Source organism: Eumetopias jubatus, unplaced genomic scaffold (genome assembly GCF_037043125.1).
Source record: "Eumetopias jubatus isolate StellerSeaLion01/CBP00866 unplaced genomic scaffold, mEumJub1_p1.0 scaffold_6, whole genome shotgun sequence".
In the NCBI taxonomy this organism is placed as follows: domain Eukaryota; kingdom Metazoa; phylum Chordata; class Mammalia; order Carnivora; family Otariidae; genus Eumetopias; species Eumetopias jubatus.
In genome coordinates this window covers 33,709,796-33,726,824 of record NW_028274812.1, presented here as the reverse complement: position 1 = coordinate 33,726,824, position 17,029 = coordinate 33,709,796, and the positions used below count along the sequence as shown (strand labels likewise).

Sequence of the window (17,029 nt, the reverse complement as noted above, 5' to 3'; positions counted from 1 at the left end):
TCTCTCAACATTTTCAATCATGCCTGGTTCTTTCCCTTATCCTAATTCTGTTAATGTGCAGTATGATTGAAGGAGAAATCACATGTTCTTAGAGCTCAACAGATCTGGATTTGAAACCATGCTCTTCTATTTCCTGGCTGTGTGACATGAAGCAAATCACTTACCCTCTCTGAGCCTCAGCAAAATGGTACAGTTTTTCCTCCCTCACAGAATATTTCTGAAGATTAAATACAATAGTGTATATTAAGTTCCTAACAGAATATCACAGCTCAATAAACACTTGTTCCTTTTCCATTTCTAATTTTTCATTCTTCCTTCACAATTTTCATAATTTCCCCCAGTCTCCAGATGAATAATTTGAACTTCTTGGCTGTTCTCTTGGAAAAGATTCAGAGTAAAACTTTTTGTTTCTTTCTGGAATTCATCATTTTTAAAAAGTCCCTGTTTAACTAATATTTACTTTGATCTCAGTAACGTTGCAGAGCTCAGGTTGGTTAACTTTATTCCTTTTAAATCCGAACGAATCCTAAAATGACCTTGTAAGCCGTACGCAGTCCTCAACTATTTTATGAGAGCAGGTGGGGCTGGGTTGGGGAACTATGATGACAATGACGGGTGTCTCCATCAAGTAAGACTCGGAGATTTGACCACCGAATTCTGTCTTCTGCTTGGGGATTGCTGATGGAAAGTTGTGCCGGTCCATTTGTGCCATGCTCATGGCTCTCGTGCCTCTGTGTTCTCTCCTGGGAATTCCTCCTTGCCTCTCTGCTTCTCTTCCTCCCTTCTTTGAAGACGGTGTGAAGGTCACCTTCTTTATGAAACCTCTGCTGCTTATTCCCTCCCCTAACCCCCAAGGTCACTGGCTCCTGTTGGCCTTCTCTGCATCCCATAAATACTTCTGTCCCTGTGCCTAGAGTGCGTCTTAGTACTTGCTTGGCGGTCAGTACTTGCTTCTAGGCTGTCGGCCCGATAAAGGCGCAGAGGGTGTCAGATCCACCGCGGAGCTCTGGCGCCTGGTTGGTGTTCCACAAAGCCCTCTTGAGTGCAGAAGTAAATGTTCGACACCACAAGCATGGGTCCTCAGATAAAGCAGCATTCAAGATTGAAATTACTGTAAGTGGTGATCCAAATTAAAAGCAGCCCAAGCATTGCTAACTAGAGATGAGTGAGATTCTCTGCTTTCCAAAGTGAACGAGAAATTTGAATAAATTATCAGCATCGTTCTGGAAGAATTAGGAATGTAATTTGATTTATTTAATTACTTGACTTCATTATCTTATATGGATTTAGGAGGAAAGAAGTCCTCTTCATCATGTCAAAAGTAATAAAAAAGAACCCAGATGCCCTATAAATAAATGGTTTAAAGCAAAGCATACTGAAGCCTGAACAAGCTCAGCAATTATTTCAATCCTCCTTATAATTTTCCTTTGGAAGATCAGCCAGTTCAGAAGTAATGAAGTGACTACAGGAGCGGTATGGTCAGAACTTGCTCTGACAGACCTGGGAAACAGTTACTTCTACGTAAGTTACGTATCTTCTTGGACTCTTAGCTTATCTGCTATAAAGGGGTTGTTAGGCACCTGTACGTCATGGGCATGAAGCTACAGCCTACATTTCAGAGTTGTGAGGATTTAATGAGCCAATATATGAATAAGCCAACAAATGTTTGATTAATCTCCAAAAAGCTACAGATAAAATCTGTGGTTCAGCATGTAACTATAGCAAATCTAAAAAGTACTTTGATTATTAAAGCAAGTTACGTTTGTCCGTGGGTTGGATATCACTGAGGATCAAAAATGTAAACTAATGCTAAGTATTTGTTTTAAAAGCATACAGGTCAAAAACTCATCATTATAACCCTATTAGTCTGATTTTGATGAAAATCATGAAGATTGAAGGCATTTTTAAAACTCAGATTGAGGCCACGTGAATTTATAGGATGGCTCAACCATGGCATAAACTCATCTTAGGTAAGCCCCTGGGATGTCGACGCTTGAAGAAAAGTTCCACGTAAATATACTTTCTCTGTGTTCAGATTAAGCAGGGACAGGGCAGGCACAGGGTAACCCTTGAGTACAAGGGACCATCTCCTTACCACCACCCCACCCGACTCCGGCACAAGCTCCTGCCAAAACAGATCCTCACCCTCTAGGACGACTCTTGGGTCTCTGTAGACAACAGAGCCGTGCTGCACACAAAGGATGAAACAGTGTCAACGGATGGGGCAGAACAGAGATGTAATTTCAGGGCATGAAAATTAAATAAAATTCAGCCTTGCTTCTTCATCTCTTTGAGGAGACGAATGCAAATCAGGTTAAGTAGAACCCTTTCCGGAGCCCCGGACCCGGTTTCCCTCATAATGAAGGCTGAAGATCTCTGTCCAGCCTCTGTGGCCGCATGCTTGATGAGAATAATAATTCTGAAGTTGCAGGCTAATCTCCAACAGAAGCCCGTTTTCATAAGGGAATCAAAGTTGTAAGGTTAGATTAACTGAAGATCGTCAGTGAGGACTGAGCTTTGGGGAAAGAAAGAAAGCCCCTTGCTCCTCTGCAGGCCAGAAGGGAGCCGTGTGAATAAGTCAGGATGACCCGGGCACAGGTGAGCCAGTCAGCCCTGAGACAGGATTTGCTTTACAATGCACAGCATTGTCCATGAGCATATCCCAGATTACAGATTTCTTGAAGACAGATGCCAATTCATAATTCATCCTTTATGTTAACTTGCCCCCAGTAAATGCAGGTGTTGATCTTTGTTTCCTGTCCTTCACCGTTACGATGTATCGTAAGTAAATCTTTCATTCCTAAATTTCTGATTTGGTCTGGTTAGTGATTTTAGCCATTTTCTATTTTCTCTACTTTTGCGTTTTTTGCCTCAACAAAATTACACCTGTTTTTAGATCAGGAAGCCCACCAAATTATCCAAATGTATACCAGTTTGCTCTGCCTTTTACTGTTGTTTTGTAAGCTGAAGCATCTTTTTGTTTGTTTGTTTCTGTACTTAATGAAAATGGAAATGAAATAAAAGCAGTGTGTGCTCCTTGCAAAAGATGAATAATTTGCATATATCTAAAGCGAGCGTCCCGCTCTTGACGCAGAAGCGGTTAGCAGTGGCCCCCCACATCCCTTCAGTGCATATCCAAACACATGTTCTGTACGGTGGACATAAACAGAATCTTACTCTTTATTTCTGTTCTAAAATCTCAAAAATATGATGTAAATAGGGGCCCCCCGGGTGGCTCGGTCGGTTGAGCGTCAGACTCTTGGTTCTGGCTCAGGGCCGTGAGATCGAGCCCTGCGGCGGGCTCCACACTCAGCAGGGAGTCCACCAGATTCTCTCTCTCTCCCCCTCGGCCCCTCCCCCACCTCTAAAATAAAAATCTTTAAAAAATATGATGTAAATATTTTTCCTCATTGGTACATACTCATTGTTTTAAATATCTGTGTAATATTCTGTTGTATAGATGCAGCCTAACTGACTCAGCCAGTCTTCTCCTGATGAACACGTAAGTGATTTCCAAGCTGTTGCCATTCCCGTAGCACTGAACGCACACTTTGTGGGTACTTCTGGAACTCTTTCTAAGGGATGTAGTCATGGAAGTAAAACGGTGGAGGGGGAGGCAGGGTCAAAGGGAATGGACACTTAACCTTTTGAAAGTCACTCCCAAGAAAAGTACCAGTGTGTCCTCTCATTGACAACTTTTTAGGGTTTATCTTCTTTACACCCCACCAGTAATGGGCATAATCAATCCCTCTTTTTCCTTTTTGTCAATTAGTAAGTGAAGATCTGTCTTTACTTTTGAAATTGCTTTAGTCGGCATTTCTTTAATTTCTATTGAGTTGCTCTTTTCCTTTGTTACCTGGACATTTGTACTTCTCCTTCTGTGACTGGACTATGAATGTCTTTTGTCCATTTTTCTTTTGGATTGCCATCTCTCACAGGAAATTACCAGTGAAGCAACCATTATAAAGTATAACAGATATTTGAAGCTAAAAATATCTCAGACATGACCCCCACATACCCTGCCCTTGTAGAAAGCGGAGATGTGCATGTATGGTGTTTTTAGGAACATGGTTCCATCCTTTGCTGCTGTTAGGGTAAACCTCCCTTGAAATCATTTTCTGCCAAGCACTCTTTCCAGTTGTTGTTTTTCTTTTCCTATTCCTGACGTCATATGCAGTTTATCATACTTCTTGATTTTCCCCTCTCAGCTAATATAATCAGGCAGGATTTATAGATGATCTGGTAATCCCAGCACCCCCAACAGGACAATTCCTGACCTTATATAATTTTTTTTAAGAAGATAAGGAAAGAAGCAAGGATTTTTAAGAAAATATGTAGAACTGATTTATGGTTTCAGATAGTTAACCTTGCATTAATAATCCATAATTCCCCCCACACACCGAACATGGTTCTCCTTCTCTTCCTCCACTGTACCCACCTTTCCTTCTTCCTTCTTTTCTATCCTTTGCCCTTCCCCTCCTCTTTCCTTCTACTTCCTCCGTATCCCTATCCAGCAGCAGCTCTGACATAATTAATTTTATCCCCTAGAGTCTAGGTAAAAACTCTGCATAACACAGTCATTGACTGGTACTTCTTCAGTGGTGAAACAGGCGCTCCCATTAAATCCAGGAGCCAGGCAAAAATGGCCACGCCTCCCTATTGTTTCACTTGTTTACCTTTGCTCTCCAGGTCCTAGATGGTACAGTTAGAAAATACCAATTGTAGGGGCTCCTGGATGGCTCAGTCAGTTAAGCATCTGCCTTTGGCTCAGGTCATGATCTCCAGGTCCTGGGATCAAGTCCCGCATCAGGCTTCTTGCTCAGCCAGGAGTCTGCTTCTCTCTCTCTCCCCTGCCCCTCCCCACTGCTCGTTATCTCTCTCTCGCAAATGAATAAAATCTTTAAAAAAAAAAAGAAAATACCAATTGTAGGTTTAAAATTGGGAAAGAAGAGGCAAAAACATATCTGGATGATGTAATTGTCCTTCTAGGACACCTAAGAGAATGAACTAAAAACTTTTTTTTTTTTAAGAGTCAACAAGTTCGTTAAGGCAGCTTAGTAAATTAAGGCACAAAAGTCAATAGCCTTCCCACATCCAAATGACAACCACTTGAAGACAGAAATGACAGTGACAGAAAAACGTACTGCTATATAGTAGAAACCCAGTGACAAAATACCCAAAAAACAAAAAGTAACAAGAAATGGAGAAGATCTATGTTTAAAAAAAAAAAATTCTGACATAAAAGAAAACTTTTAGGTAAAATGCTGCTGTGGCATAACAGTGTCAATTCTCCCTGTGTTTATCTAGAGATCTAGTGGGATCTCAATAAAAATGCCAGATTTGTAAAAGTCAAATTCTGAAGTTCACTCGCAACATAAAATGTGTAAGAATAGACAAGAAACTTTTGACACAGGAGAATGAGAATAAACTAATCTTATCAGGTATCCAAATATGTATTATAATATAAATAGTCATCAAATCAGTTTGGTTCAGGCAAATTAATAGATTAATGGAACAGAAGGGTCAACCTTAATATTGACCAAAATGCATATGAGATTTGGTACATAGTACAACTATAAGAAATTAATATGCAATGAAAGTAGCATTTTGAAGCAAGGGAGGAGAGATTTATTTCCTGTAAACAAGTCAGATCCTTACCTGTATTCTTACACACACACAGAAATCCAGATATGTGAGAAAATTAAAATGTAACAGAATTAGAACATAAAATTACTGGAAGAAAACATGGGAGAATTTTTTTTAAAGATTTATTTATTTATCTGAGAGAGAGAGCGCACGTGCACACACATGCACACAAGTGTACGGGGGGAGGGGCAGAGGGAGTGAGACTCCTAAGCAGACTCTGCATTGAGCAGGAAGCCCACTGCAGGGCCCAACCCACGGCCCCAAGATCACAACCTGAGCTAAAATCAAGAGTTGGATGATACAACCGACCATGCCACCCAGGCGCCCCGACATGGGAGAATTTTTAACATAAACTTCCATTGAAGAAGACCTTTCTAATGGTTCTCTGAAGCCATCAATCAACATACCGATAAGGCTGACCACTTATAATTAAAATTTTCTATTTGGTAAAGGATACAATAAAAAAGAACCAAAAATATAAATTAAATGTGTTTGCCAGGCATATCACTACCAGAAAGCTGGTTTCTTCAATATGTAAAGAGTTCGCATAAATCAATTCTAAGAAACAAAATGAGAAAACATTCTTCCCACTTCTTAAAGAGCTACAAGAAATCCGACACTCTGCTGACCTCTAGGATGGGGAAACGAGGGAAACCAGAGGTGTAGGTACTTATCTTCACTTTCTATTGCTGGATACCTTGAGCACAAGTAGCTTCCACATAAAGAGGAGGGGAGGGGAGAGGAGGGGAGGGGAGAGGAGGGGAGGGGAGAGGAGGGGAAAGGAAGGGAGAAGGACAAACTGACTAACAAATACTGTTTTTAAATTGGAAGTCTAAAAAATCTGTTTTCTTCGATTCACCTTGCTGCCACTAACCTGTACAAGTAGGAGAAAAGATGAAGAAAACGGAAATAGAAATAGTCACGTGCACGCCCGCTGTCTCCTTTACTGGAGTTTCTCTAAAGAATATGTTCCTTAGTGCTAAAAGACTTTTGTATTACCGAGCTGAAGAGATTCATTCCTTTTGTGACCGGTGAGGAGTTCGGTCTTGCCCTCTCTCATGAGGCCGCCTCTCCTACCTCGTTCTCCCTTGCCTGAAGGGCGATCCTGCTCCGGTTGCACTTAGGGGGAGAATGAAATTCTATAGTGGAAATGATGAGGTTCGAATTATTTCGTAATGTGTTCCTCGGGTTTTACAAATGCTTCATGGCAGCCTTGAGCTACCGTGGTTTGGAAAACTTTATAAGAAACTTCATGTACAGTATGTTACTATGGATTAAAAGATGGCACAGCTGATGGCTAATTTTGATGGTGTTTTCCTCTGGTGAGAAATGGTTCCTCATTTGTAGTGGAGAAGAAAGGAAGATGTTTGGCATCCTTACCGGTATTGGCCCAGCTGCGTTACATACAGAGCTGGTGGACTTACAGAAGACATTTTCCAGAAAGTAGAGCAAGTAGAATTGAAACTTACTACCAAGCTTCAGCCCTTTCCCCCCTTTGTCCTATAGAAATGTCAACAGTGTGTTTGGGACTTTCTAGGCATTTAAAGTCCCTAGAAAGGTTATTAATATACTGGAGTCTCCCTTACCAGTGTTGTCTCCAAACCACTGTCACCGTAGCTCTAAGCAAAGTTACCATAGACGTTCTTCTGCAGAAGAGAAATCCGTGTACAAAGTCCATCCTGGGGTTTTAAGTGTTTCAGCTCTTTATCCAGGAATATCTCCGCTAATTTCCTGCATTTTAGTAAATCTGTGACTTATTTAAATAGCTTCTGTGTGTCTATTTCAAGCCGACTTCCTGCCTGGACGCGCTGTGAACAGGGAGTGTGAGTAAGTGCTTGTAAGGGCTTGTCCAGGTTTGAAGAATTGGGGTACAAGGCAGGAAGCATATTTCCACTTTGGGGGAAATAGGCTTCTAAATTTCTTCTGTTCCCGTGGAAAATGTCTCCCACTGGGTCTCAGCAGGGCTTTGTCTAACAGCTCATTATGGATCTGTTACTTGGTTTCCTGAAGACTTTTGTGTTCCTGAGCTTCGTGGCTTTTAGTCCTGGGAGACCAGTTCCATGTCACTGTTACACAGTCTGTAATTGGTTTGGGCCCATGTTTTACACTTTGTCAGGCTGGCTTCGGTAACAAAGAACATGTATAGATTTCCAAGCGCTTTCTGGGTTCTAGCATTTTCTGCATGCGTAGGATGTACTCGACCATAAAGTGGTATTTTATATTTAAGGACTTGAGTCTCATTCTGCTAATTATAAAAAATTCTGTATCTCCCTTTGGTTCCAGCACTCATGCAGCTGTGGAATTATACAGATTAAGATACCCTTCTCTCCAAGGCAGACCAGCAAAGGTCTTCACGGTGTACACAAAATCATAGCGTAAACCCCTTGTCACAAAATTAACATTTTGCAGTTTTCCCTTTATATCACCCTTATGGCAAATTCTCTAGTCCCCGTATCCCCAAACCCCATATTCCTCTTCATTTTCAGTCTGTTCTATGCCCAAGGGTACCAATGGAAGCAGAAAGGTGCTTGCGGGATTGATCAGATACTCATGTGTTTGGTTCAGCTGCATCATTAAGATAAGTAAAAACATCAGATGAACTGGTTTGGGTTTTCCTACCTCATTTTTATTATTGCTTTTATTTTTTTGTCTCAAGACAGGTCTCCAAATCTGAAGAAATACAATTAAAAAGAAAAGCATGCTTTATATATTCCCCCATCTGCCTCTCTCTTATATAAACGCAGCTCTTCTCTTCATAACTACCAAATTATTAATGCTTCGGCCACTAAAATACACAGTCTCCATTCAGATAGTTTTGACTCTAAGTCCCAGTACAAACCTGCAATCATAATTTCCTCTCCATGTACAGTGAGCCATCATTAATTATTTCACTTAGTGTATTGAAATATATTTTGGTTTGCCAGCAGATCAATGAAAAAGTTAATGGTACTAAGCAATGAAGAGTTAATAAAAATAGCTATTGTTTATTGAGAATTTACTACAATCAACACTATAGTAAACATTTCATAGATACTGCTTCATTTTATCCTTAACATGACCTTACAATAGACACAGCTAACGTCACTAATGTAGACCTTAGTTCCCAGCTACTGAGTTGTGCTTCACGTTCATTATTATTTCCTTTGCTCTCCTACAACCTTACAGGTATTGTTACTATCCCCATTTTACAGATGAGGACACTGAGGCTCCAGGAAGTTGAGTCAATTGCTCAATTGTGGCTATTAAGTGGTGTGGAGGAATTCAAGCCTTTTCTGCCTGGTCTTCCGCCTCCAGTACACTATATACTATGCATTAAAGAAGGTTTTTGCCATTTTACAGATAGAGGAACTGAGATAAGAATTTAAAACAACTTGTGTAAGGGGTGCCTGGGTGGCTCTGTCGATTAAGCATCTGACTCTTCATTTCAGCTCAGGACATGATCTCAGGGTCATGAGATCAAGCCCTGCATCGGGCTCTGGGCTCAGTGCGTAGTCTGCTAGAGATTCTCTCCCTTTCCCTCTGCCCTTACCCCTGCTTGAGCACTCACACACACTCTCTCTCTCTTTCTCTAAGATAAATAAATAAGTCTTTTTAAATAAGATTTTATTTATTTATTTTTGAGAAAGAGAGAGAGAGAGAGCACATGAGCTGGGGGGAGGGGCAGAGGGAGAAGCAGACTCCCTGCTGAGCAGGGAGCCCAATGTGGGGTTTGATCCCAGGACCCTGGGATCATGACCTGAGCTGAAGGCAGACGCTTAACCAACTGAGCCACCCAGGCGCCCAATGAATAGATCTTAAAAAAAAAAAAAAAACAAAAACAAAACTTGTCCAACATTGCCTGGCTATCAGGTTTCTGTGATTCCAGTGTCCATGTGCAAAACCATTTTGCTACACATTAAAAAATGATTTCTACTCTATTCTTATTTTTAAACTTTAATATGATTGAAATATTAGTCACCCATAGAAATTTTCTCTTCCAACTCTGGTAAGGATATAGAATAAAAATCCCAGTCTGAAAGTTTAAAATGTCTCTACTGGGAAGAAAGTCCTAAAACTATTCTAGCTTGAACAGAAAATATTTCCATCTGTTACATTTGTGGATACCACATGGGGTTTTTATATAATGTTTTTGTTTGGTCCTGAAGGGATAGATTAATTTTCATTTCCTTTTGGCAGATAGCCTCATATTCTGGTGAATTTTTAAACCTTGAGATACGAATAAAAATTCAAACATAGAAGTAAGACAATATCAAATATATTTAGGACAATAAGCATCCTTTAGCTGAGAAGATGAAGAAAAAAAAAACTGGTGTGAGGACCATTGTGAAACAGTGAAGAACACAAATGAATTCGAATCTGTTTGCACGGCGAACTCCTACTGATAAACCAAGTCTCCACTCCTGCCACTTCCTGGAAGCCTCCCCCTGCTTCCTCCAGATAGTGTAGAAGAGCATTCTCCAGGATAAGTCCATCATCATAGCCATTAGTTCATTTCATTTGAAATATGTACTTTACTGCTCTTCGACTGGACTCCATATTCCTTGAAATCAAAGACTAGATGTTATTAACTCAGTGTCCCTGGTCTCTAGCACATTTCAGTCATAGATGGGCATTCCTCAAGTCAATTTGTAGTCAACAGAGAAACTTGCTGAGCATTTATCACATTCCCGGCATTCTGTGAGGCATTGGGATAGCATGTAAAACAATAGGAAGAAGAATATTTAAGCTAAAGAATGAACACTGGCCCGGGGGTCTGAAAACTTGAATTCTAGTCCTATTCTTTGTGCTACTTCATTGTTGGATCTTAGACAGCATTCCTCGCCCTTAGTTGGTTAAAAGGAATGTCTGGTTCAAAGACTTCTGACGTCTCTCAACTCTGCAAGTATACTTACTTATTATCTCAGATGGAAGTGTGCGGATGCATCTGGAACCACATCTGACGTGTGGGAGGCTCACACTGTGGTCGGAACAGTAGGTCGGTGTGGTCAGAAGAGGACATGAGAGTACAGGAATAAGCTTCTGTGAGGATGTGAATCCTAAGTGTGGAAGAATGCCCTGAAGAGCCAGTTCCACAATATGCTTAAGCTTGTGACTTGGGTGAAGGACAACAACAATAAAGTTTTTAAAATGATTAGCAGAGCAAGAGTAGGAGAGGGTAAGCCTGACACAGAGACGTGATGGTGTGGGTTTAACATATGATATGCAAAGCAGAGATCTCCTCAGTCAAGGAGAAAGAGCTTTTGGCTAAGGGGGTAGAATAAGCATGTCCAGAGGGAAGATGAGCCCCAGGTAGGCGAGTAGATAAGAACGGGGTGCGTGAGTGAGTGCAGGAGTCTACATCTCCAGGGAGAAAGGTAGCAACTGAGACTGAATCCCTACTGATGACTTCTGAGATCTACGATGAATGGGTAAGATGGTGAAGGCCCAGAGACAGCCCAGCAGGAAGCTGGTCTGCCCAGTGAGGAGGAAGGTGCATGTGTAAATCATAAGCTGGTCATCTTGTTAGCTGTGGCAGGTAACGTTGTGGCTGACTTACAAGCCCTGGGAATGGAAACTAGGCTGATGAATATGTAGCTAAAAGTTAACCCAAACTAATTTTTTTTTTTTGGTTGTTAACAGATGATTATATTCAGACCTGTTTTTTAATTTGACTTCTGACAAAATCATGGTACCTTTTTGGAGAATATGGAAAGTGAGCGTGGCTGACCCTCTAGTTACGTTTATTTATAACTAGTCAAATGGCCTCCTCAAAAAGGTAGCTGCTGATCATTATATTCTTGAGGCCAGAAAACCTATTTGAGTCTTCTGCTATAACTGCAATACCAGATGTTGGTGTTTACCAATTATATGAGAGAATATCTACACAAACTAACAGCCTCTTAGGAGAAGGTCTCTACTGGAATACCACAGGGCTTCCTTCAAGTTCCAAAAGTTTAGGTAAAGCTTTGGATCCAGAGAGATTGGGAAACACAAACTCTGTGCCCAAGTTAACAGAATGAAATTCAGTTAGTAAAATTCTTCACTTGGATCTTTAAGGAAATAAGTCCCAGCCCTGCCCTGGTATGGTAGAGAGCACACACAGTCATAAAAGTGTAGGATGGAGGGGATGTGGCTTTGCAGCATAAATTAAAAAAAAAAAAAAAGATTTAAACCACTTTCGCATAGACTGAACACCGCAAACCAAGTGGACATTGCGGTTTGGGGGTGCAGAGGCCTGTGCATGTACTCTCTCCACGTTTACAGTGCCACGGGCTTATTGCAAAACTGCCATTAGCATCTTTATGTTGTTCCCAGGGTCAGTCCCTCATTACTGCTTCGCTCTATAAGTTGAGATTAATTTCCCTAAGATTATAATAACACACCAGTATTTGTGTCTTACTCCAACCCCGGCGCACGTGAATGGAATATTCAGGCACTTGGGAGTGACCCTTGCTACCTTCCAAGACCTGGCCTTCCCTTTCCTCTCGAGCCTTACCTGGTTTCCTCCCTCAGTGCTGAGCCGGGTGCTAGAGGCAGACCAGGGCTCTGTGCTCCAGCCTTGCTTTCTCTTGACCTTACCTGAAATAACTATTCCTTCGACTTTTCACTGTGATGCAAGTTAGAAAGCTTTCAGCTGCGGGAAGCTGCTGTAAAGCTCTGCCATAATAGAAACTTTCATTCTAGGGGTATTAATTCTGTTTTAGGGAGATAAACCAGCTCCTACACTGGGGTTCAAGTTCTTTGAAGCAGTGACTGCGTTTAAGCACCTTTGCTTTCCCCTCTGGGTCCCTTGGGGCCCAGTCATAACAGTAGCTTACCAAAGAAGGGTATTGGCACCCACCCTGAGCTTGCTGACCCTCGGGAGTCATGGTTCCCCTGTCTGGGCCTGGCCAGGGCAGCCTGGTTGAAGAAGCCATGGCATCCTTTCATTTCCCCCTACCCTCTTCTTGATTCCTAAACTCTGCCCAGACTCTTTTCTCCTTCCATTTGCTGTAAGTGTTTGCACTTAGACTGCCCTTGCTTTTCCTTCCTGTCTAGTCTAACCTGCTTGCTTACTCACAAAGCCTACTCGCTGTCGTTCTTCTCTGCCTTCTTATCCTTATCCATCTTTCTCAGATACAGTTCTCTCTCCCAGCCCCCTCTCCTCTGCCAGCCTCAGGAATGGGGAATGGTAATGCAAGCAGAAATGTTTTAACAAACGGAGGTGGACGTGGACTCTGTACGGAAGGGTAGTTCACGGTGGTGTCTTTCAAAGCAGATGAAAGCCTTTGCCTTGTTTTCGTTCTGTTCAGAAGGATCGCAGACTAAATCCTCCCCCTGCCACAGGGAAGTAACTGAGTTAGATGGCTTCTATCTAATCAAATTATTTTATTCAAACATTTGAAACTGTTTTGAGGTCAAGAAAACATAGGTTGACACTAAGCTCCATGGTCGCCAAGGTTGGGGAGAAATTCTGAACTGCAGTATGTCTGCTTTGATAAATTTCATAGACTTATGCTATGGGTTACAGTATAGCTTGTTCTTTCAGCATTAAACTATTTTTATCCTGGTTATAATTCCAATGAAGGCTGGATTTACTCACCAGCTTGTTCAGCTAGCTTAAAGTGTAGATACCATCCACAACCCTGGTTATTTAAACACAATTCAGAAATCATAAATAGCAATTCAAAAGGAGAGCTCAGTTTCACAAGATGAGATTTGATGCCATGAAGAAACCCTCTCAAATATTTGCCAGAGACCTTGTGAGTCCTAAAATATCCTCTGTTTTTTACCAGCCAGATCTGGCAGCTTGAGAACTATTCTTACAATAATGACAAATATTTTACCAACTCACAACGTGTTGCTTTTTGTCTTGGTATTAATTTTGTTGGTTCATATTTTTGACTGGGCAAGTTAGTATAGGAATGTGATGGCCATCCAACAGATAATCAGGAAAAGAATTATTCTCTTACTGAACATTTTAGCATATGTTTCTTGAACACTGGCTATGTGCAAGTTATTATATTGAATGCTTTTGGTAATGAAAATATGAATTGAACTTGATGTTGGACCACAAGAATTGAAAGAACTGAGACATTATAATGCAGCAAGTGCCATAGAATGCTTGCGAAAATGCACTGAGAAATGAGGGCTCGGGTGGGATTTGCTGAGTGAGACAAAGAAGGCTTTCTAAAGGCAGTGGGATATGAGCTTTGATGAATAGCCAGTTGTTAATATGTGCAATGCGGTGTGGAGGGTAAGGGGGATCTAGATGAATGGAACATTATTAACAAAGTCTCAGAAATAGTACAGTATAAAATACAGGGAACATTGTTAGGTTTTAGTTTTATGTAAATGAAAGGGAGCAGTTACTGATAAAGCTAAATCCCCTGGGTCTGAAATCCCAGCTTTAACTCTGCTAGGTAATGGGGAATGTTTTATCCATTATTCCACTCTTTAAGCAATTTCAGAGCTGTGTTTGAGGATAATTAATCAGATAATTAATCTGTCCTCAGCGTAAAAGCTTGACTGGAAGAAGAGAAATTGGAGTTTGGAAGGCCAGCTGGGAGGTTATTATAACAGTCTAGTAAGAGGTACCACGAGCTGCCCTGGGCTGGGAGGGGTAGGATTGGAATGGAGGGTCGAATTGAGAGACATCAGGTGGTGAACATTTCTAGGATTTAGAACCTGATGAGAGGAAGAAGAAAGAGAGGAGTTAAAGATAATTATGAAGAGTCAAACCTAAGAAGTGACATCATTAAGGAAGTCAGACAAGTCAAGCCGGACTAGGGGAAAGTGGGTTCAGCTTTTCTAATGGTGCATGAATGTACCTGTGCTCCCCAGTGGGGAGGCGGAGATGTGAAATGGGAACTCGGGCTACAGTCTGAAAGACAGGCTTGGGATTCATTAGCACGGAGGTAATGGTGGCAGGTGTAGGAGTGGATGTGAACTCCAAGGGAGGGTGTAAAGAGAACATGGCCAAAGATAGGCCTCTCTCAGGGGAAGATGGTCTGCATGTAGGTGAGGGAAGATGAGCCAAAATTGAAGTAGTCGGTGAGGTCAGGGAAGAGCCAGACTTAGGATCATAAAAGACTGCAGAAGAGAGATTTTCAAGGAAGGAGGGGTCAGCACTGTTCATGGACACAGAGAAATAGGGAGGTTGAGAATGGAGCAGGAGAAATGAAATGTGGGAGTTAAGAGTTCACTGGTGACTTTCACAAGAGTGGGTTTTAAACCGTGAGTTGCTGGAATGTATTTTCTTCGTAAGTCTAGGGTTTGATGGTTTGGGGCCTATTATCCCATTTCTTTAAAATAACACAGATAATTTAAGATGGCGCGCATGTGTGTGCGTGCGCGCGTGTGTGTGTGAGAGAGAGCCTTGTGACCAGGGACTGTTTTATATAAGTGAAAAATTATTTAAATAAAATATACCTTGAGTTCACATTTCATTAATACTAGAGATATCAATTCAGCCAATAAAGGAAATCTCCAGGATTTTTTACATTATTCAATAAATAAAACTTCTACTTCAGCTATGTCAATTAAAAAGATATTCCCCTGCCCCTTTTCAGTATATGAAACAGCAACAGCAAAAACATATAAACAATTGTTGAACTGGTGAATGTGTCCCGGAATATATTGGATTATCATCTCTTTTCCTTCTTTTCAGAGCAAAAGACTGAGCTATGATAGCAACCGGTGGAGTGATAACTGGCCTGGCCGCCTTGAAAAGGCAAGACTCTGCCAGGTCACAGCATCATGTCAGCCTCAGCCCATCGCCTACTGCCCAAGAGAAGAAACCCGTCAGGCGGCGGCCTCAGGCCGATGTTGTGGTGGTTCGAGGCAAAATCCGGCTTTATTCCCCATCTGGTTTTTTCCTCATTTTAGGAGTGCTTATCTCCATTGTAGGAATTGCAATGGCAGTCCTTGGATATTGGCCCCAAAAAGAACATTTTATTGATGCTGAGACGACACTGTCAACCAACGAGACTCAGGTCATTCGGAACCAAGGTGGTGTGGTAGTCCGTTTCTTTGAGCAACATCTGCATTCTGATAAAATGAAAATGCTTGGCCCTTTCACCATGGGGATTGGCATTTTCATTTTCATTTGTGCTAATGCCATTCTTCATGAGAACCGTGACAAAGAAACCAAGATCATACACATGAGGGATATCTATTCCACAGTCATCGACATCCACACACTGAGGATCAAGGAGCAAAAGCATATGAATGGCATCTATACTGGTTTGATGGGAGACACAGAAGTAAAGCAGAATGGGAGCTCCTGTGCCTCGAGACTGGCAGCAAATACCATTGCCTCTTTCTCAAGTTTTAGGAGCAGTTTTCGGATGGACAGCTCTGTCGAGGAGGATGAGCTTGCGCTAAACGAAAATAAGAGTTTGGTGCATCTCATGCCACCTTTGCTTTCGGACAGCTCCGTCTCTGTCTTTGGCCTCTATCCACCTCCTTCGAAGGCGACAGATGGTAAGACCAGTGGCCCTAAGAAATGTGAAACCAAATCAATTGTGTCATCGTCCATCAGTGCTTTTACATTGCCTGTGATCAAACTTAATAACTGTGTTATTGATGAGCCCAGTATAGATAACATCACTGAAGACGCTGAGAACCTCAAAAGTAGGTCAAGGAATTTGTCAATGGATTCCCTCATGGTCCCTTTGCCCAATGCCGGTGAGTCCTTCCAGCCAGTCAGCATGGTGTTCCCAAGGAATAATTCCATTGGGGAGTCATTGTCGAGCCAGTACAAGTCCTCTGTGGCCCTCGGACCCGGGGCTGGACAGCTCTTGTCTCCTGGGGCTGCTAGAAGACAGTTTGGATCCAACACATCTTTACATTTGCTCTCGTCACATTCAAAATCCTTAGACTTAGACCGGGGTCCCTCTACCCTAACTGTTCAGGCCGAACAACGGAAACACCCAAGTTGGCCTCGGTTGGATCGAAGCAACAGCAAAGGATACGTGAAACTAGAAAATAAAGAGGACCCCATGGAGAGGCTGCTTGTGCCCCAAGCTGCGATCAGAAAAGACTTTACCAATAAGGAGAAGCTTCTCATGATTTCAAGATCTCACAACAATTTGAGTTTTGAACACGATGAGTTTTTGAGTAACAACCTAAAGCGGGGAACTTCTGAAACGAGGTTTTAATGTTCAAAAATGTATCATTTTCAAAGGCTGTATGTTTTAAAACTATTTTCACCAGTGTTTCCATGTTAAAGTATGGGCTATGAGCCTTTTTAATCAAATAGTCTGTAGTGGGTTAGACCTGGTTGCTTACTTCCGTGGTGGAGATGGCTGTATGTTTGGGTTACTTATGCTTGCAGGACTTTCTATGATCACACATGATTTTATACTCTCCCTTCCTTTGAAAGCAGTATCTCTTCTATCAGTATGAACAGAGAACACTACCA

The 17,029-nt window shown here is 41.7% G+C and overlaps 1 protein-coding gene across 1 annotated transcript; it reads left to right on the top strand.

Moving 5' to 3' along the window:
• The first annotated feature begins 15,284 nt into the window (after nt 1-15,284).
• Nucleotides 15,285-16,766, top strand: TMEM200A (transmembrane protein 200A). The gene has a single exon (XM_028125311.2). The coding sequence runs from the start codon at nt 15,291-15,293 to the stop codon at nt 16,764-16,766; it is 1,476 nt and encodes a 491-aa protein (XP_027981112.1). The 5' UTR covers nt 15,285-15,290.
• Nucleotides 16,767-17,029: the final 263 nt, after the last annotated feature.

What these genes read in the sequence shown, in the direction of transcription:
- TMEM200A (XM_028125311.2), top strand. Translation starts at nt 15,291, where the DNA reads ATGATAGCAACCGGTGGAGTGATAACTGGCCTGGCCGCCTTGAAAAGG.